This window comes from Anoplopoma fimbria, chromosome 10 (assembly GCF_027596085.1).
Source record: "Anoplopoma fimbria isolate UVic2021 breed Golden Eagle Sablefish chromosome 10, Afim_UVic_2022, whole genome shotgun sequence".
In the NCBI taxonomy this organism is placed as follows: Eukaryota; Metazoa; Chordata; class Actinopteri; order Perciformes; family Anoplopomatidae; genus Anoplopoma; species Anoplopoma fimbria.
In genome coordinates, this window is record NC_072458.1 from 19,818,407 (window position 1) to 19,841,451 (window position 23,045).

Consider the following 23,045-nt stretch of genomic DNA (forward strand, 5'->3'; position numbering starts at 1 on the left):
CACGTGTAGCGCTTTAATCCTGCCTAACTTAAGAGCTCAGTTATAGTGACTATTTCGTCTTTGACAGCTAGCATAAATTGTGACAGAAAAGAAACATTGGGCTTCAAAAAAGTCCTATAATCAAAAGAAATAACAAGAATGGCCCAAATATTTTCCCAGCCTTGTCACAAAGTATGCCTTTTTATGCAAATTGACTTCTGGTCTACACATGCCTCAGTGAGATGATGCATCTCAGTCGCATTTCTCAGGAAAATTCCAACTATTTGGAAACGAGGATTTGATGTGTACATTGTATTATTTGGCCGTTGCACTTGCACTTCTGGGATTTGTTATAGGAGCAAACCAAAAAAACAGGGTGATTCATTCAAACCTGAGAACAAACATTATTGTACAGTTTGTTTGAATGAAATATGAATTAGGTAAATAAAGTGTATCCCTTTAAGAACTGCTGGACTTTGGCAAAAAGAAACAGCTTGTATTGTAAATCATTCTCAAGACTATTTGTCATTAAGATACTTTACAAGTTATTATGAAATAATTTCCCCATTCATCATATAAAGTTCATGCACGTATCGGATCTTTCAAACATAAAATATATTCCTTATCCCTTTTCCTTCTTCTGATATTTTACAGACAATGAAAGGATCATACTGATGTTATTAAGTCTTTTTGTTGTCTGTGATCTTCAGCTGTCCCCTCACATTAACTCATCCTCACTGTTTCTGCTTGTGTCCGTATTCATGTGTTTATCAGGTTGTGTTTTCCTAATTGCTCCAAAGTGCATCAAAACCTCAAGAGCTGTCAGTTTACATCTGCATGCTTTTCCGTCACTGTGAACAGTTCTGCGTCTTAGTGCTGCAGGGTTAGATCTGAGCAGGCTTCATCAGCAGACCCAGGGTCAGCTGCTACAGGCATGCATTGTGCACTATGCAGGACTTTGGAGCATAATCATGCATGTCCTTTGACTTAAAAATTCAGCTGGAGTTACTTAATTGCACTTTGGTAACTGCAGGTTAAAACCTTCTGATCTTCTTACATCATCACTTCATTAAATTTGAGTCATTTGGTCATTTTCCAAAAACCTGCAAATTCACTTTCCTCAACCAGATCCCATAATGCTTCTCAAAATATCTTGAGTGTGTGCCTCTGAAGGGAGCTTTACAAGATTTGAAACAATAACCCTGATGATGTCATGGTGATGTCATCAGGTTTATCTCACCCTGAGCTTGAAACTTTAAATAATACAATGAAAGGCCTGCATTGCAAACTGGAGGTGTGTGGTTTGTATTTAGGAGACAGTGAGTTGAATGAGAAATGCCATTGAGTTTCAATGTACGATCCAATGTTTCTACAGCTTTATCATACAGGTGACTGAAAGTCCAAATATCTCAGCCTTCACTGCTTCCTTCTGTTTAATAAATCTGTCTCTTGTGTCCTCAACCTTTTGGAACACTACATCGCTGAAGGACCATTTTGTTATATATCTTTAGCCGCATTGCACTCTGGTCTATTAACAGACTGACTGTAAATGAAGAAACTGTTCTCTCTGCCTCTTTTACAATAGAGTTATCCCTTATGTATGCTGAACTTTGTTGCAAAATGATCAATGCAGTGAGGAGTGCACTTTATATAGAATTGATATTCAATATGAATAGAATGGACTGAAATGCAAATCTGTTTAAAAGTGGAGTGGGGATGGTGGATTTTCCTTCAGGTCAGTTTGACATCTAATTACGAAAAAAGGCCGTAGGTGAAATTAAAGCTTCTGTAGCCAGATCTGATTCCTGATGAGGGCACATATTAATAACAGCAGCATGATCCTTTGAATTCAAGACAAACAGACACCTTCATTTGGCTGCTCTATAGACAGACTAATGAATGTCACAAAACCATGGCACACTCAGTAAATGACATATAATGCACATGCTAATATTGGCAACAATATTTTGGCTTGATGCATGGTGAAACCATTGAAATATATGATTGCTTATAGAAAACAATACCTGATGCTTTAAGTCATTTTAAAATCTCTGTCTGCAGTGAGGCAATGGGATAGTACATAAGTTTAAGTTAAAGTGAAACAAGCTAACTCCCTTTTGAAAAATAGCATTTCCCCAAGTGTGCATCATTTGGTATGAAACCAAAGTTAATATATCAATTTTGTACTGGAAATCTTAAATAAGTAAGGTCTTGTTGTTTGTGTTTGAAAATGGAGCAATCTCTTGAAAAAATAGACATCCATGCTTCATGCTCTGCATCCCATTTTGTCCACGCTGTTCTGCAGTGTCCATCATCCGTTCCCCAGGAATACTTTTTCTATTACACACAACCAAAGAGGGAAAAAAAAAAGTGCTGAAATAAGATTTGGTAAGGAGCAGCATTGGAGATGTTTGACCTTGTGTATAAAACATGGAACCTCATTTGTCCTGTGTGTGTTAGGGGTTTAGATGGATTTCCTTCTCCTCATTAGCTGGTGATTGTCTGTGAAGCTGTGAAGGCCCGGAGACACCGAGCTGATGGGCGAGGGGAAGAAGCTGTTTTTCAAGGTGCGGGGCGAGATCTCCTCGATCCTGTAGGAAACCGAGTGAAAGTACTGATTGGGATTCAGCTGCGAGCTGAATGAGTTCTGTTGGGAGAAGGCACAGCCGAGGCCTCCCATCCCTCCCCCAGAGCTGCCGAAGTCATGCGAGTGGTAGTGCATACAGGAGCAGACTGACTGCAAATCAGTCACCTCCGGTTGGTACTGCTCGCGCCGCCGCCGGCCCCGCTGCAGCGATTCGTCCTGGATGTGGATGATCATGCTGTTCCGGTTACCGGCTAGCGAGGCCCGTTCCTCTGCGTCCCGCCGCTCGTCCTCACTGTTCATAGTCAGGAAGCGGAGCACCACCAGGTTGAGGAAGGCCCCGATAACCGTCAGGCCCACCAGGATATACATGAAGCTAAAGGCCACATACAGGGGCTTCTTCTGGAGGGCCCGGTTCTTTTGAAGGGCCACAAAGTCCCCAAAGCCTATAGTTGTTAATGTGATGAAGCAGTAATAATAAGACTGGAAGAAGCTCCAATCCTCGTAATGGGAAAAGGCAGCGGCTCCGATGCACAGCGTGCCGATGCAGGAGAAGAATCCTACGGTCACCATGTTCTCCATGGACACGTCGGTGATGTTCATGCCGCAGCACTTCTTGATTCGCTTCAGGAGGTACTTGACAAAAGTGTTCATCCTCTCGCCCAGACTTTGGAACATGACAAGAGTCAAAGGGATTCCCAGGACGGCATAAAACATGCAAAAGGCCTTCCCTGCTTCGGTCCCCGGCGCTGCATGCCCATAGCCTGAGAAGAGAGCAGAGAGACAGCAAAGATTAGTGATGCAGGAAGATTTTTGCTAAAGTGCTTGTGAAGCGGCAGTGGCGTCACAAGCACTACCCGCTACTCTCAAAAGCCCCAGATCAGCTTTTGTTTACAAACATGACCAAGCAAGAAATCTCCCTAAGAGTCTTCAAGCGCTGCCAAAAGGGGTATTGAATGGGTGCATGCCATAGAAGAGTGTCCGCTCATTAATCTAATTTGAGCTCAAAGATTACGGCGGGTGGGGCGTCCAATTAGTCAGAAGTTTCCGGTTAGGTAGAAGAGTTTGGAGGAAGGATTGGAAAGGAGTCATGGGGGAGCCAATGAAGCTTTTAGCTTAATTAAACTTTATCTTTAGATCACAAACTGCTGACTCACAGACAAACAGACTTTTGAAAACCAACCTTTGGGGCTAACAATAGGATTCAAACATTGGATTTAATTTAGAAATGCAATATAAACGATTTTATGTGCTTTGCAGGAGATTACAGTTTGAATGAAGCCAACTGCTCTTGAATATGCAGGGCTGAAAAAAAGAGTGTCATATTGATTATCGCTCCTCTACCTCAGCCCATAACTGTGAGTATTAAACATCAAAATCATGGCCAAGAAACACCCACCATCAGATGGCATGTGTATCGCTTCAACAACTGCCTTCCAAATGGAGACATAATATTTTTGGTGTATGTCATGTTTTATTTATTTATTTATTCTAGATATGTCCTGAGCAAGTTCTGAGTTTTGCACTCTCAAATATTGATTCTGTGTTTTCCCATATGGCTCTCCACCCACTCGAGCATGTGTTTAGTTATGCGCTGTTAAAAAAAAGGACTGTAGCAATGTTATTTGTACTAGTAACCAGGGTACTTAAATGTGTCTGTGTTACCAGCCTGAGGTTTTAACAGGATAATTTAAAGAAACTTTCTAATTAATTATCAAGGTTTGAAAGGTAGATCTAAACATTGTTTAGATCTAAACATTGTTTAGATCTACCTAAATTGTATCAGTTTATCTTAGTTCAAAATGAAGTTAAAGCTGCACAATCAGTATTTTTCTTATTAAGAATGGTTCAAATGACATGAAAGGGGTCATTTATTACTCAAGTCTCAAGGTCTTCAATTCCCAACTGATCTACAAACCTTTTTAGTTTCTTTTAGCTCTTTGCTTTGGTTTTCTCACCTGCAAACTCGTCACTCATCAACTTCTTGTCCAAGTCAGCTGTTTTCACCAAACAAGCTGTGATAAACCTTCTGCATACTTTCTGTTCAGCATGGCTGACAAGTTAGTGACCTGCTAGTGAGCATAGTGGAGCATTTAGCAGCTAAAGAGACAGACACTTCCCTCACCACTTGGTGGAGACCAAAAACAAAGCAAAAAGGAGAGTAAATGTTAGAGAGCCAGCTTACTTCCAGTTAGCCCTATATGCTCACTTGAATCGGGATAAAATAATTAAATTGTGCTGCACTCCTAGACTTCAATGTTATTGGACCAAATGTATCAAATACTGATAGTGAACACAGTCATTTTGCAGGGGATGTGATGATCTAAAGAAGGTATCTATTGCTTTAAGTGAGCAAAATGATCAATGGAGAAAGCGACTACTTAGTATTGATTGTCATTTACCAGATCGTTTTATCGCCCAACACGTAACAGAAGTTTCAAACTAGGGTCATGTTTTGGACTATGTGCAATATGTCAAGTTTCAGTCTCACCCAGTGAGCTGCCAGAATAAAAACTTAAAAATACTGTTGCATGCACATGCTAATATTGGCAACAATAGTTTGGCTTGATGCATGGTGAAACCATTGAAATATATGATTGCTTATAGAAAACAATACCTGATGCTTTCAGTCATTTTAAAATCTCTGTCTGCAGTGAGGCAATGGGATAGTACATAAGTTTAAGTTAAAGTGAAACAAGCTAACTCCCTTTTGAAAAATAGCATTTCCCCAAGTGTGCATCATTTGGTATGAAACCAAAGGTTAATATATCAATTTTGTACTGGAAATCTTAAATAAGTATGGTCTTGTTGTTTGTGTTCGCGCATGCAAAATAGTAAGTTAAGTATATTTAAATGTATTAAAAACATGCAGAATCACTGGTCGGGGCCTTGAAGATTGAGGTCTGTGCAGGAAGCTGAAAGATCAGCTGCAGGTCAGCAGCAGCTCACTGTCACTGGTGTTTGCTGACTACAGATGAGCTGATACAAAACAATGAGCACATTATTTCCACATACACACATAGTCCTCAACAACATGAACAAGCTTCTTAAAAATATCTAAAACTCACAATCTTCACTGCTCTCTTGTACAGCACAGACAGTGTATTGCACTTTGCAGAACTGAGAAAAATAAGCCAAATACGATGCAAATCTGTAACTAATGGTGTATCGTGATAGCAGATGTGTGTAAATCATAGAATTTGCCTGTTCATTGTTCTTTCAGACTTTTCTTTATTTCATGCAGAAGAAAACAATATTTCAGAAGCTCCACATACTGCTTGTGAAAAATCCATTGGTTCAAAGTAAACATAATGTGCAAAATACAGCTAAACATAACCGTGGCATCCCAAAAGTGTTAGTCAATTCTAATTACAACTAAGGACAGATCTGTTTTTCTACCCAGGCATCTGTCTTCTTCCCTCCTTGCTCAAAATTAGAAAATTAATTGATATTGATTCTGATTGCTTAAATTTGTTCTTGCGCAGTAATTAGGGACATAATGATTTACAGTGGCAGCTGTGAAGAAATGACAACTTTCATTTGATTTGCGCTACGACTCGTCTGTGCGAGCAGATAACCACAAATCTTGTCCGTAGATAATCCTTCAACATCATGTTTTACACGCAAAGACATTATACCAACTAAAGACTGTCTGTTTGTGTGGGTTTGTGTGCGACTATCGCACTCAACAGCCTCTCTCCCTGCTGCAATCAGACTGGAGTGTATTAGGTATTGATTCAACAGCTGCCAACTTGAGGGTCGCCACACTCGTATGTATTTTCTATTAGATTAGCCGTCCTCTATTTAAATTTAAAACTGGACAGATGAGCACCTGAGTGATGGTTGATATCATTGTGATGCCTAAAGTCTGGATCTTTAAGTGATAACGCTAACACAGTAAGTCATGAAAGCAGTATATTAAAAGGATAAAAACAACCAATAAAGTCACGCCCCCACAAAGATGTCAAATCAGCTTGAGCCCGCATGTTTCAGCTTTAGCTCCAACATTCATTAGTGTCCTTATATTCCTTAGGCAATATATACAAGATGATTAACAGGGATTTAAAGGGCTCAGTGAGTCGACCTGCAGACCTACAGAGGCACATATTAACTTGTACCTAATCTTGTAATCATCTGTGACATTTTCATATCAAATAAAGTCCATCATGGATTTATTAAAGACAATGAGGCAGGAAGTTCATGAGAGTTGTTCAGTTTGTTTTTCTGTCTGGGAACTCACACACACAAAAAAAATATTGCTTAGGCCTAAATAAGTAAAAGAGGATCTTGGATTATAACAAAAAAAAATTCTGATTCAGTCTCCACTTAAAGTATTTCTCTGGTGTCGTTGATGGGATGTTTGGTTTTCTGCAGCAGCGCTGCACTATGTAATCTGTTTGTCCTGTTATAATGACTCTATTATCTGCTGTTGTCTTGGGAACAGACATATTTGCTCTGCCACACAGAGCCGTGCCATGCACAGGTGCTTTTGTGCTTGTGTGTGCACAGGTGAACGCATGTGTACAGCCCAGTGTGCAGTGCAGCGGAAAGAGAATCACACTCCTTAATGAATGACAAAAGCGGGAGATAGGCCCGGTCACTCAAATATTACATAATATGGAGGAACTGGAGGGTTGTGTTTGGCACATCCAATGCCGGCGTCCTGAAGGAGAAGAACACGTGACATGTTTTCAATCTATATTCTCCTGCCAGCTGCAGCAGACAAGATTTGTTTTAAAAAACCACACCAAACTTATCAGCCAGAAACACAAAGTATGTTTGAAACAGAGAAGCACTCCACAATCCTCACATTGAGATGCTGTGAATTTGCCAAGATGTAAATCTGCTTTGGGGAAGCTCACAGGAAATCTTTCTTAAAAGTGTCTCCTAAACAGATTTTCGCTTCAACAGAAATCTTTCTTGGCCTCCTTAAGTGCATCTTAATATTTAAGTAGGTTGGATTATAGTATAAAAATGTGACAATTGATTGCCTTAATAAAATAACATATTTTGTAAAAACAACTGCAACTAAAACTAATTTAATGCCTCCATAAGCCTGGCATTCAAAGGTGGGATTAATAATACATCTGCTGGCTATCTGCTAATAAATAAACAGCAAAAGATATGATAAAAGGGAGATTTTCTGTATACCTCAGTGTAGGTTTTAAGGTCCCGTTTTGAGATGTCCGTGTCTTTTTGATTATAAAGCAGGTCCAAGCGCTATATAGATACGGGGAAAGTATCAATACACTCAGTCTGCAGAGAAATGCACATCGCCTCTATGCTCAGAAACTGTGCCTTTAAACAAGTCTCAAGAGCTTCTGTAAGGTTGTGATGACTCAACTATACAGTCGTCTGTAGAAGTGCCCCTAAACTCAGTGTAGTTGACAAACACAGTGAGTCCCTGGTTGCCGTGAAGCTGTGAAGAGTGTGAAAGTGAATGCAGAAGATCCTAAACGCTGACCAATCAGAAAAGACTGTGCTTTTTCCAGAGGGATACTTAAAGTGACAGGCGCTAAAACAGAGCGTTTCACACGAATGGTGAATACGGGTATATTCAGACAGACAGTATGAGAGAAATAATGTGTTTTTTGAACATTAAAACATGAAAACATGTTCTAGTAGAAACACAAAATACAAGTCTGAACCTAAAAAAATAACATAATATGTCTCCTTTAAAATAACAGAATTTTCGGTCAGTTCAGTCGAGCAGTGTCTCTCTCAGGACAATTTCATTTGAACATTTTCTGTTTCACTGCACATCTGCTGACTCGTTTTTTACATGTTTGAACAAACCAGAGTGAGACACACTTCAGTGTTACAATCTTTTTCTACAACCCCAAGCTACAATAAAGAAGACAAACAAGAAAGTCCACGGTCAGCTCTGTGAGGCTGTTCTTAGACCTTAGAGTGCTAATTTGCTCACAAAGACAGTGCTAATGTGGCAGGTATGTTTACCATGTTCTCCATCTTAGTTTAGCATGTTAACGTAGTAACATTTGCTGACTAAATCTGATCAAGTGCAGCTGAGGTTGATGGAAATTATTAGTTTTGCAGGTCGTAAACCAAAGTACTGGACAAACTTATTTTTTTAACATCATGATTGCCCAAGATGAAAACATGAATGAACTAATAAATGCAATGGCAATCAATCCAATAGTCAAGAAAATGTCATTCAAATCTACAAATTTAAACCTCATGGTGGCGCTAGAGGAAAAGTCAAAGGATCACAAAAGTCATTAATATACATTGTCAGGGAACCATAAAAGTCTGTGCAAAATGTTATGCCAGTCCATCCAAACGTTGTGATAAAATATTCATTTTACAGGATAAGTGAAAACTTTGACCTGCCGTTGGGGCTAGATGAAAAGTTTACCAATCAAAGTCATCAGGATTGTGAAATCTCTGGCCTTGATTGTTGTAACGCCCTTATGGCATGGCTGCAATCAGACACCTTAAAACCTCTGCAAATTGTCCAAACTGCAGCAGCACATCTGGTCTTCAACCAGCCAAAAACAGCTCCTGTCACTCCACTGCTCATCACTCTCCAGCTGCTCCCTGTTGCTGCTCGCATCAAGCTCAAGTCCTTAATGTTCACCTACATACCCACCTACCTAAATCTCCTCATTCAGTTGTATGAATTCACTGCACATACACAACAACTCGTCCATACTATTAATGCGAGGCGGGATCTCGATCCAAACTCTTCTCCAGTGTGGTCCTTTCGTTGGTGGAACGAGTTACCAGACTCCATTTGGTTTGCAGAATCCCTTTCTGTCTTCAAAAATTGCCCTTTTTTCTCTCTATATAAATATATCTTCATCTTAATCTAGCTCTTTCTCCCCCACAAAAAAAGTAATTTGCTCAGCTCAGTTCCACCTAGGAATAAAGTGTTGAGGCACGTATTCTCAAAGGCTTCTCCGTGAGCTGCTGTGGCTTGGATTGTAACTCATTGTGTGTCACTTTGGAGAAAAGCTTCTTCCAAATTAATACATCAAGTAATTGTATTTGATAAAAAAAAAATGTCTGTACCATGTAAAAGCAATTCCATCCAATAGCTCATTGTTAATAGTTAATTAAAAAATATCCACCGATAGAAGAACGGTGTCACCACAATGATTGTGAATTTATCCTCTGGGTATGGAAATATCTGTAGCATGGAATTATGATCATAACCATCACAGAGCAGAATATTTGACAGATACAATTATGCATCTAGATGTATATCACTACATCAAGCCAAACAAACAGCGAAACATGACCCCTTTCAAACTAAATGTAGTCTTTTTTTAGCCGTAACAACATTAAATCTATAACTGTATCACACCCCCTTTGGCTCTGCCCAGTTATAACCAAAAGTGCATCCAATGTTTGACACATTTATGAATATACCAAGGCAGCTCTCATCATAAACTGCATGACTCAACCTTTGTTTGGCTCCAATCCACTTTACTATGACTTATTTTGAATGTCTGCCCACACCCACAATTTGAGCTCTACAGGTCTGTGTGAATGAGTCACTGTTGCTCAAACAGCTGGCAGCCGGAAACCAATTATTATATTATTATATCACAAATACTTAATTTATCCTGTACTATAAAAAAAAAGAACATGTCACGGTCATGTAATGGCTTAATGAATTAACCATCAGCCTGCACCACGAGTTCAGACGCTAAATTCCAGCTGCTACTCATCTGCCGCCTCGTGACTCAACAGTAATCCTTCAAGCAACTGAAATCCATTATTTATTTCCCTGCAAAAATAAATACTCATGACTAAATAAGAGATAATCAAAATTAAAGCATCATTGAGTGTTATTTAGAAAGAAACATTTATATTGTAGTTGCTTGATCCTGATTGGTGCACAGCAATCTGTGACATCAGCTTTTTCCAGCGGGGCCCCACCCATTTCAAATCAATGAGAAAGGCAGAGACAAAAACTGATCTAGAAAAACCTCTCGTGTTAAATAGCCAAAACATTTCTAATTTTGGTTGACAATAATATGTTAAAGGGATAGTTTGGTTATCTGAAGTTGGGTTGTATGAGGTACTTATCCATAATCCGGGTTTTACCTACAGTATATGGTGGGAGCCAGCCATAAAGAAAGGCCAACCTTAAGAAAATCAGTATCAGTTGAAAAGTAGGGTCAGTAATCTTGAGAAACTAGCAAGAGTACACCAAATAAAAAATAAAAAATCCAACCGAAAAACAAGTCCAGTGTTTCCAACCCTTTTCCAATGTAAATTATTCCAAAAGCTGCTCAATCTATCGAGAAAGTCGTAACAAGTTGGCAACACTGACAGTCTGTCCATTCAGGTCTCCCTCCAAAAGCCACTCTCCCAAAATTATCATAATGAATGTAAACAACGAACATGGCTATTGTTAGTACTGTCAAGCTAGTAGCCAGCAAGAGCAGAATACAAGCAGGCAGGCAGGAAGGTGGACAGGCAGCCTGTCCAATCATTACATTCAGGCCGAAGGAGAAAAAATAAGACATGCTTATTAGAGTCCTGACGCAGACAGAGATACCAGATTTTTTCTTCTTTTTTGTTAGATCATTTGATTCATTTATTGCTGTCAGGATATAAAGAGATTTTCAGTAAAAATATCAAAAACGTTTTTAGAACATTGACCAATCTTGCCTTTAAGTGTACGCTATATTTAAAACATTTTCAGTTCTTTACCTCACCGACAGACAGCCCTTTCTGATGGGGAACTGAACTGAAAGCGAAATGCTCTCTTCAAAGATTAACTTTGTTAATTAAATCAGTAGATAAGTTTCACTAAAAGGTTAGTTCCCTTTCTGAACATATTCTAAACACTTGTAGTGATATTGATGTTTTTTAGGTCATCCTTTTTTCTTTTTTTTTGGTGGCTAAAATATGTTTTGCTGCTGCTGCGTGACGTCCTCCATCTACTGTAGGTAATACACTATTTATGGATAAGTATCTCATACAACTCCACTTCATAACACCAGAACTATCCCTTTAATGTAGGAGGCCATACTACTAATAAAAAGCAGATTGGAAAAAATCTTACAGACACAAAGCAACATTCATTTTGAGTCCCCTTTGTTCACTTGGTAAATGTACATAGCTTTAATATCCAAGCGCCTAAAGCTCTGCACACATACCACTGACATAAATATTTGTCTCCATATCTGCGTAATGCTACCAACTAGTTGCTAACTTTAAGTGACTGCCATTCAGTGCTCGGCAGGTGGCTTACAGTCGATTTGTCTGAGCTTTTTCGCTTAAAACATCTTCCTGCTGTGGTTGGAAACAATGTTGATTTACCAAAACAGTAAAGTTGTAGCCATTAAACCAAATCTATGAGCTGAAAGACACTTAAAAGCTGAGTAGAGCTGAGAGGTACTGCAGTTAGTGATATTCTTTGTAGGTTCGTCATTACCAGTGACACCTTTCAAGTTACACATTTAATCTATTCATAACAGAAAAAAATAAAATGCCATTTGCTTTTATATGCTACAACTACACTTATAGAATAACTAAACCCATGAGTTTTGGCTGAAGTGCTTCTTCCCTGGAAAAGAAAAAAAAAATCATTGGAATAAGGGTAGGAATAAGTCAGGTGGAATCCAATATAAAATATTTTTTGAAGTAGAAACAGAGTTGTTTAACATTTGATCTTCTTAAAATATCAATTTGTCAGAGTGCACGGTAAAGGAAAGGCTACCTCCCTTTGGTTTTCATTTATTTTCACACAAAGCCAGTTGTATAATTTAAAGCATCCATTATTCATCACACTATCAAGGTAGTCACTCATTAGTACCCACACACTGCCCCGGTAGTTACTCCACAAGTGTCGAGCAGTTGCTTAAAACAACACTCTCTGCTTGTTTGATCCGCGGGTTAATCGCACTCGTATTACTTCAGGTGCCCTGGTGGCATTAATTGCTCACAGGCCATGGCATTTTAATGAAGGTCAAAAGGAGCAGGGAGCACAGAGGTGAGAACACCTTGTTCAGCTCTCTGCCTGTGTCTCCACTACGTCACCGACAAGAGCTTAATGTGTCTGAGAAGTGGGAACACCATGGTTACCTACTACAGGCAGGGAACCTTTCGCTATCAGTGCTTTTTGAGACACCGAGCCTGTCCACAATTCCACTTTGTTATGGTACCATAATGGTCATGTTCCTTCGGCTGCTGGACGACTTAATTCTATTGTTAAGGGAAAAAATGTCAAACATTACATTCCAGCGATATTAGAAATGCCTTCCAGCAGCTTAGAAAGATCACATTTACATTTTAAGTGTTTCCTTCGGATGCTCTTATCCAGATACGTACAACAAGTGCAGGATAACATGGATTAACATAGGAAGTACATGCAAAAAGCAGATTCATCTTAAAGTCATCATCTAACATAATTTCATAAATGAGTGTTTGTTTGTTTTTCGCTCTCAATGACAAACTTATTTAACACAAACATGAGTCAAATCCTCTGGCTTCGGGATGATCTTTTTTTTAATGTTCTCACTTTATTTGGAACACACAGTAAGAGTGCCACATATTGTACAGACAGAAACCAACTTAATCAATAATGACCACTTTAATGTCTCTGAATCCTAGTGTAGTTTTGGACAGCATGCTGACCGCACAAGTGCTGTGCAGCAGAAGACGCTGCGCTGCCAATGGCTACTAGCTGCTGGAAGCAAAAGGACACACTTTTTTCAAGTTAAAGCTATTTTTACACAAGTAGTTTAGGTCTCCAGATTCCATGGGTGTCTTGGTGCTAGTTAAAAAATACTTACGGTATTTATATCATTAGGGTTAAAAAAGGATAAGGACAGATCATCCACACTCTGTCATGGGCTACACATTTACAACAACTCCTCATATCTTCACAACGAAATAAGTTGCATTCAAATTACAGAAATGATTTATAGCAGCATTACCTAAGGTTTAAAGTAATCTTACTTCACATACAACTCTGCTACCTGCCACCTGCAAAAGTTCTCTGACGACTCTGCAATCGTCGGCCTCATCTCCGCCGGCGATGAGAGGGAATACAGAGAACTGAACCAGGACTTCACAGGATGGTGCCGGCGGAACCGCCTCCAGATCAACTCTGGTAAAACCAAAGAGCTGGTGGTGGACTTCCGCCGGGGTAAACACTGTCCTCCGGAACCAGTGAACATCCAGGGACAGGACATTGAGATTGTGCAATCTTATAAGTACCTGGGTGTTCACTTGAACAATAAACTGGACTGGACTAATCATACAAATTCACTGTATAAAAAGGGTCAGAGCAGACTGTATCTGCTGAGGAGACTGAGGTCCTTTGGAGTGCAGGGAGCACTCCTGAGGACCTTTTTCAACTCTGTGGTGGCATCAGCCATTTTTTATGCAGTGGTCTGCTGGAGCAGCAGCATCTCAGCAGCCGACAAGAAGAGAGAACAAGCTTGTCAGGAAGGCCAGCAGTGTGCTGGGGTGTTGATCGGTGGAGGTGGTGGGAGACAGGAGGATGATGGCCAAGCTGTCATCCCTGATGAACAACACCTCTCACCCCATGCAGGACACCCTGGCAGCTCTGTGCAGCTCCTTCAGCCACCGGCTGCTTCACCCCCGGTGTGTGAAGGAGAGGTACCGCAGGTCCTTCCTTCCTGCTGCTGTCAGGCTGCACAACCAGCTCTGCTCCCAGCAGACCACATGACAATAATAACATGACAATAATAACATGACAATAAAAACCTGTGCAATACATTACACTGTGCAATAATAGTTAAAATAGTTTTTTCGGTCTGTAAATATTATATTTCAGTTATTGTTGTTTTTCTACTGTTTTTTATTGCTTATTTATAATACTTGTTTTTTTTTATTTTTCATTTTTTATTTTATCTTGTCTTCTTCTACTATGTCTCTTGTGTGCACTTTACTCTACGCTGCTGTAAGCCTGCAAATGTCCCCGCTGCGGGACTAATAAAGGATTATCTTACTAAAAGACCTCGGTTAAGAAATGATTGATGCCATGGATTGAAAAACACAGTTAAAGTAGACTTTTCTTGCCATAATATCACACAAATTTCCACTTCATAAAGTTGTTGTGGCTAACATTTTAGCAACCAGTTGCCTCTTTACACACTCAGCAGCCATGTAGCAACATTTGCATTCATTTGAAGTCAGGATTCTATCCAGCTGTTGGAATGTAAAGTTCAATATTTACTCTAATTATAACTCTGTTTTGGTCTCCACCAGCTAGCAAAGGAAAGATCGAGCTGCTATATGCTCCAAAATGCATAGCAGTTCGTACTTTATGCAACGCTACTTTGCTATCGAGGCTATAGAGGACAACAACAACTGAATGAGGACGTCTGTCGGTAAATGTCTCCATTTCACCTCAAACTCCACCTGGACTTTCCCATTTGTTTGTTCTATTTTTTATTATCTGGCCCTAGTTACTAATAAACATAATGTTATGCTGTACACCCCCTTCCAGGGTTGAAAACACTTTCATATGCCCGTGAGCAAGCTGATAAATTACTCAGTTTAGGTATGCAAGAAAAAACACAGACCCCATATGCATAATAAGACAGAATGCAATTGGAGGATTTAACAAGCTGCTGCCGAAGTGCTACATCAAAAGCTCACATTGCTGGCATTCTTATTTACACATTTCTTGTAGGGGAGTGAAGTTAAATAAGTTTCAAGGTCACTGCAGAAGCAAGCGTGTGACCGCTTGTACCAGCAATTAAATGAGTAAATAACCAGGAAGGAGTTCTGTACGTGTGGGGTCATTTAGTTTTGTGTGTGCCAAGCGGAAAATGTGAAGCCAGCTGAATTAAGAAATGTGTGTGTGCAGAGTCAACTTAGAATAAGAACAGCACAGCCTCAAATATGTCGTCCCTCAGTTGTCTGTTTGCTCTGGAGAGCTCAATATTTTCTTGGAGAGACAAGGTAGACGGTACACAAGGGAGTCTGAGCTAGAAGCTGAGCAGCATGAACAGAGAAGCCGGTAATCCTCAGTATCGCCTGTGGAGGACGGGTGCTGGAGCTCTTCAGAGAATTCGAGATTCCTTAAATCTTGAGGTACAGCCAATGCATGCTAGGTATGTAATCCATCTCATGACTCAGTCCTGTTCTGTCTATCCTGCCTGTAATTCTCTCAATGACACTTGAATCTGAGGCTGCAGATCCATCCATTCCGTGAATGGTTATATTCTTATATTGTGAAACAGGCTCTTCTCGTGATTGTGTTCCCTGATGAATCCGAGCAGCAGTGGAAGATTCAGCGGGGAGCGCAACAAAACAACCCCCTAAGGCTATAAAGAACAGAAGCCAACAGACACACATCACTGAGATATGGGACACACAGTATGCACAAGGAAAGAGATGCCTTGGCCAAGTATGGTAATGAGAAACGAGAAAAAAGAAAAGGAGCTGGGATGGCAGAGGGAGAATCAGTCAAAACAGCCACAGAGAGCAGTGTGTATAGTAGGCAAAAGTCAAAAGAAGAAGTTAGACGTAACAGACATCAGTTGCATCCTGGGTAAAACTGATAAACTGGTGATCTCATCAGTCATTGCATTTTTTTACGTCCATTTAAGGTAGAATATCTGCTCTTTTTAGTCACAGTAGTGGAAGTCTATGGCTGGCTATGTTGGTCCACTTTGGTTTCAGAATAAAATATCTCAACAACTATTTGATGGGTTGCCGTAAAATGTGTAAAAAGAAAATCTTCCTTTAGTAATTCCCATTTGTAGTTTTGAGTGAAATGCTCCAACTAGATGCATTACCATGACAATTTGTATGTACATGCATGTCCCCAACGGTATGAATCTGGTTTATGACCAAATACCTACAAAGCTATGGCATTCCCACCAGCTGTAGGTCTTGTTTAGTGCTATGTTAGCATGCAAATTTGCAAAAACCACTGAGCCTATAAGCACATTTGCCTCACAGAGCCGCTGGCATGGCTGTAGACTCTTAGTTTTGTTTATTCTCAAATGAAGGAAATTATTGATTTCAGCAAATTAAAAATATACAAAAAGACTAAAATGCAGTAGAGACAAAATTGAACTCAGAAGTTACATTTTATTATGTTTATTTCGGTATCAGACGCGCTCTGGCTTACGTTTGTAATCTTAGTAATATTAACCACTTTAGAGTAGGCTCTGGTTGGATGTTTTTAAACAGTCTAAGTGAAAGAGGCGGAAAATATTGGAGTCCAACGGCTATCATCTGACAATGATTTAGTTTTTAATTAGTTTAAAACTTGTTTGATAACTGGCTACTTGTGGAACAATCTGGACGTACAGTCTTGCATGTCAGGTTGCTAATTGTTGCTAAGTGGACAATTAGCAGACACGGAAAAGGAAGTCTTGGCCCGTATGTCCGTTGGCTACACCAGAACCCCGTAAATATAGTCCCTTGCCCACAGAGGATGATCAGTCTGACGATAGAGTCAGTGGGCGGATCGGGCTTTTTACTTTTGCAACACTACAATTCAGAGAAACATGTGCTTTGTCACCACCTTACTTTGCAGGTACATATTTCACATGAATACTGAACTTCTCTTGAGAGAATTTGGAGGAACCGGACTTACTATAGCATCCCCCCCCCCCCCCCCCCACAATTGTTTAGGCCAACCAGAATCCCCAAGTTTTTTAATGGCAAAGAATGCAAAATATCTGTTCCAGTGTTTCCAGTATGTTCAATCTGCAGCTGAGCACCACCGTCCATGAGCGAAGCAAGTGTCTGTAAAAACAGCAGGACAGCCGAGTGTCTGTTATCTAAACTGCTAAAGTCAGTTGAACAAGTCCCATCTGAAAGGCCAAAGCAGTAAATCTAGGGGAAACACTTCATACTGCAGACACCAGATACACACAGCACAGACAACCAAAGAGCTCGAGGTACATACTCATGCTACATTCTCCCTGCAGCATGAACTGCTGCTAATGCTTCATAATTTTGGATTCAAACGACATCCAAGATTTTTCCTCAGAACAAGTTTCAGTGATCATGTGCTGAATTATTTATTGTTCCTTGCTTTGTTGTGTTTTGTTGTTCTCGCTGCTGATACAGTAATGAGTCAGCCAAGCTGTCGCAGAGGCAAAAAAAAAAAACTTGACAACTGTTTTGAAAAATGTATGTGGCGTAGTATTTCTTACTTCTGCGGCAAATTCCACTTTAAGCATACTTAATGGACACGTATGCTGCAGGATCAGGAGATATTAGTTCAGGATCACCGGACAAAAGGGATTCTTATTTAATCTTTTATTCTAAATCAGGGAGATTATTGTCCTTCTGTGTATGAATAACATGATACATCTAGTTTGGGAAGCAGATTGTTTTTAAAGTTCTAGTCTTGATGACAATGGTGATAACATATAATAGGGTAAATAGGAATGATTTAAAATGACAGTGGTGCTGCTTACTCAGATTCATTATAATTCTCTATTCATCACATGTTTCACATTCTTTCACAAAGAGGACTTAGAGGCCTACTAGAAAACTACTAAGCAACACCTTATCAGATAGTCATTGTAGCACTGCTCCTCAGTCTTCTGTTTTTTACTTTGGATCCAACGCCGTCTGGGAGAATTTCAGTGATAAAACACCACAACGGAGATGAGTATTAACAAAGGTGACTCATGCTTCTGCAACCTTCACAGCAAATCATAATTCCATATTTCATTTGAAAGGATGTTTGACTAATTTTTCTCCTTTTTAAATGCATGCTGTGAGCCGTCTTTGAAGTCTCCCCTCTGAAGAGTGTTTTGTCATGTCCTCTGTCCGTGCCAGTGATCTCAGACTGTGAGCGAGCTACTAAAGTGGTAAACATGACTGGAGGACTTAACTACGAGATGTTGAGCTGTCAGCGGCACGCTGCAGAACACCACGCGAGCATCAAAGCAGGCGACCGAACCCAAGGATCGTTTTGTGAGATCAAAAATGTATGGTGAATTAATGAGTGAAACCTGTATTAACCCTCAGGGAGCTGAACCTACATAAGGAAGACAGTATGGGTTCTTTTTAAAGATCGACTAAAGGTTTTGTCGCATCTCTTTCCACATTTATCCTCATGATAATAAAGGCTACATTAGGTAATATTTTAGCTTGGTCTTATCAAGCTATTAAAAAATGTATACTTTGGTATAAAAATGATCACAGCCCAGCCTGGTTTGTAAAATAAAAAGTGCTGTGATGCGTTTTGATGTCCGCTTAAAGGATAGCTGATAGCTGAGCGTGCAGACTTTCAAAGGGTTAGTCAGTGCTGCCTTTACAACTTGCAAAGCTGTCAAATGCAGCTTTAAAGGATCATTTCAGTTTATTACAACTTGTGTTTTATATACATCATTCTGTCCATCAACTCTTTTGGTAATAATAACCAGAATTGGGTAGTAACGCATTACTTAGTAAAGTGTTAAGCAATAATCCGCAATATCCATTTTCAGTAACAAGTAGTGAGAGGATCACAATTTTAAATTCATTAATTACATTAGTTACTTATCCCAGTAACAGTCCATTACTTCGACAATTCGGACTATAATAGAAATGAGGGTCAAAACTATGAAAAAGAGGGACATTTTTCCTGAAGTCATACTTCAGTGGACCACTGACACCGGCCACACTGACCCTGTGGCTTCTCTCCTTTTAGCAAAACATATCAGCTTCTTAAAAGACATTCAGCTAGATTACTCTGACAAAAGTGATCGAAAGAAAGAGCTATTTCCAGAAACAGCTACTCAGATTTTAAAGTTATTTCACCAATACGCAGTCAAGTAAAATGTCGATGAGCTGTCAATAACGTAAATGCCAGTAATTAGTGCCGTGCAGTGGAGGCTTACTTGTTCTTAGTTGGCAATTATGGGCCACGGCCGTATGGATTTCTGCTTCATCACTGAAGAGCGAGGTTCTACAGCATGTTGCACCACACAGTGTGCACTTCAACAGCTGGAAACTCAATCTGTGGTTATTTCTCTGTCACTGAAACCATTCTGAATATCTGCACACCTGGCAGCCCTCACATAGGCATTCATCAGATGTTACTGGACAGAATGTTTTTCATCCAAAGCTTTGGGTAGAAGGAACAGGAATGTATATGTTTTATTCATTAGTGTTGAATTATGCAGAAATGAATGTACATATATTTGTTAATATTATCATTAGAAATATTATGAAATATGCAGTGCATGTGCTGAACTTGTGAGCAGAGTCGGCAATGTACATATCCAGCACATATGGAGCAACATCAGCAGTCATTTGGAGATTCTTCTGGCCACCTAATGAAGTCCAATAATCCCTCTTTTCTCCACCAACTCCTGAGGGAAATATGTGTCTCATTAGCTGCTAAATGCTCCACTATGTTCACCTGCTAGTTGCCAAATGGGTCTGTCTGTTGTTTTGTGCTGGGCAGGTATGTAGAACTGTAAAGTGGGGTTTTAGAGCTTGTTTACTGATTTCAAAGAGCTGAAAGATGCTAAAATGCTCTTTAGTACAGAGGGTATCTGGTAGTCAGGTGATAATTGGCTGTACGTTTGTCACAAAGAATGCGCCCTTGTATAGACTTTTGTAGTCATGTGTTCCATTATTGCTATACAATTGTTAATTGTAGCTGCTTTGAAACTAAATGAAGTTGATACAGACATTTCCAGTCCAGTGCACAAATATGGAAAACCAAAAGCTTGTGTGTGTGTGTTATTGGGTGTGTATCTGCTCTCTGTCCACTGCTAGTCTCGCATACCACTGAACCCATCAGCCTTTTCTGTGCTCATTTATGCCTGTATGCTCAAGGACCTCTCGAGGTTCCGGTGATTCACCATTTTTGTAAAAAAATAGATATGAAATTGACTGTTTCATACCGTCGTCAACTGCTGACTCTTCACTCCTCTCAACCTGCCAGAAGTGATCAACAGCTGTTTCAGTAGTTAAAGGCTAAAAACACACCTTTCCTAGTCTGTTGCAGGCCACATTTTGACCTTTGTCGTGGCTCAAAAACTGACATCAATGCAAAAGTTTGGTTTCATTTTAAACCAGAGCATCTTCAGGTTAACTCCACACCCGATATATTATGGTAAATGGTAAATGGACTGTACTTGTATAGCGCTTTTCTAGTCTTCCGACCACTCAAAGCGCTTTTACATTACTAATCATTCACCCTTTCATACCCATTCATACACTGATGACAGGGGCCACCTGCCCATCAGGGTCTCTCTAATCATTCACACCCATTCATACACCCATGGCACAGCCTTCGCAAGCAACTCAGGGTTAAGTGTCTTGCCCAAGGACACATCGACATGGACTGCCGGAGCCAGGGATCGAACCGCCGATCCTCTGATTGGAGGACGACCCTGCTCTCCACTGAGCCACAGCCGCCCAATTATGATCCACTAAAGTTATAGGAACGATAGGGTGTGAATATTTATCTCTGCCGCCATCTTGACAGAAAGGGAGCCTGGAATGACGATTCAGTGGGATTCAGGGGAGGTAGACACATCTTTTAGAGAGCTGCACTCTACTGAGTGTTCATTTTTTCAAATTAATTCTGTATGTACAGTGTAGGCATTGCTATGTTCATTTTGTGTCTCTTATTTTGTTTTGTTCTAATACATTCATGTCCATTTTCTATTTTTTTATTTTATTTTGGGAGGTCCACTGAGGAGGCCCTCTGGTCCCACATCTGTTTACATTTGTTAAGTGTTTATATGCTGCTGCATAAATAAAATGAATTAAAAATAAAATAAAATCAATAACATTTCTCTACCCCAGTGTTTTTTTCTTCTTTCCAGCTCTGGTAAAAGACATAGAAACCCCACTAAATTTGCCCCAGGCCAGATTAATTGTAGCATTATGTTCTGCCAGATGAACTAGAGAACCAGGGGGAACCTGGAGCATCAGCTCTGCTCGCTGTTGATAACTGTCATTCATTTCAAAGCATAATTTCCTCGCGCTTTCTTTAAAAAGTCAATTAAACCTCTGTAGAGATCATTACACTGAACAAATCTTACAGCAGCTGTATCCCAGTGTGGTCATCACAAACCTCCCGATGAGCAATCATCACAATTTCTTCAGACATTTAAAGTCATGTCGGATACACATCCTGCAGCCTGCTCCTGGCAGGACTCTGAGCTGTCCCAGGTGTCATTCTATATCCCCTGTTAGGCCTCACCTAATGAAGCTCATTGCCCAGCTTCTGGAAATATGGCCATCGAGTGCTGCTAAGCAACAGGCACTCGTGCTGTTCATCACCTCCACAGAGAAACTGACACCACTTGGCCCGGTGTGCCCCGCTGCCGACAGACTTGTAACAGGGATATGTTTTGCTGTAGTCAAAAGGTCATGTCAAACGGATGTCTCCAGTTTTTTTTTTTTTTTTGTGTGAGACAAAGACATGGGATGTTAGTCCCGGCAGGTCTGTGATAATGTTGACCCACAGCAGCCGGGCAGCCTTCGCTAATGGTCAGCTAGTTGCCTCTTGGCTCCGAACTCCAGCTTGTCTGGCCTCTCAGAACTGAAGCCCGCCAAACAGACTCCACAAACTGGCTTTCCTGTTTTCCACTTCACTTTTGTTCAGCGTACTTCACGTTGCTTTTTTTATGCCGATTCATTCTGCAGAAGATCAGCATTCGTTATACACGTGCGGTAACTTGAACCTAATTGAGCTTTGTATTTACATAAATCATCATGTGCATATCATGATTACTTTGCACCAAATGAACACCTATCGTGCATACTGTTGCAGCAATCAAACAAGGGAGCAGTCCCAAAAAGCGCATGTTGCATCTCAAGTTTCATGATAATAACTCAGATGCACATCATGTTTGTTTCATTTATCGTGAATTAGAAACTTACATTTAGTAGCAACCTATGTCAACATGCATTCAGAGCAATGCCATGCAGAGTGATGGTAACGCTGTGACAATTATAGCCCTAATCCGGCTGCTTTATTTGCTTGTTTGTTTGTTTTTTTAAACCTATGTAATTCTACTGTCACTGTGCTATCACACTGTATTTGCTTTCCACCCTCTGGGGGTACCGCATTTAGTATCAGAGACACTACTCGTGTATCAAAAAATGCCAGCAGACCACACACTGTGCACAGGCCGCCGACGCTGATTTCATGCTGCTGTTCCGTGGCAATAACTCATACAGGAGAGCACACATTCCCACTTTTTCTACAGATGGAATAAAGTGGTTGTGATAAGACCGTGTGGGAGTGCATTACAGAGCAGAGCTGCAGAGGGAAGATGATTGTCAGGGTCCAGCAGGAGAGAATTAACAGCAGGTTATAGTGGTGGAGTAGCGTTGGTCATCGGCACTCTACCCAACACTGTACCCACTGACAAATTACATAAAATACCCTGGAGTTTGACTGTAAGTGCAGGTTCTCTAAAGGGAGCATGGCAGAGAGGGAAATGAGAGGAATATGTGTATGAGCATAATAACAAGATGAAATGCAAATCTTCCTCGTGCCTGAGCTGCAAGGAGGAACACACAGCGGTTTAGCAGCTGGTTACTG

The 23,045-nt window shown here is 40.3% G+C and overlaps 1 protein-coding gene across 1 annotated transcript in view; it reads right to left on the reverse strand.

Annotated features, from left to right (window-relative positions):
* Positions 1-2,443: 2,443 nt before the first annotated feature.
* Positions 2,444-23,045, reverse strand: part of LOC129097617 (potassium channel subfamily K member 9-like) — a 34,768-nt gene continuing 14,166 nt past the window's right edge. Inside the window, 1 exon segment of the mRNA XM_054606518.1 lies at positions 2,444-3,327. Within this exon segment, the coding sequence (XP_054462493.1) occupies positions 2,444-3,327 (884 nt within the window).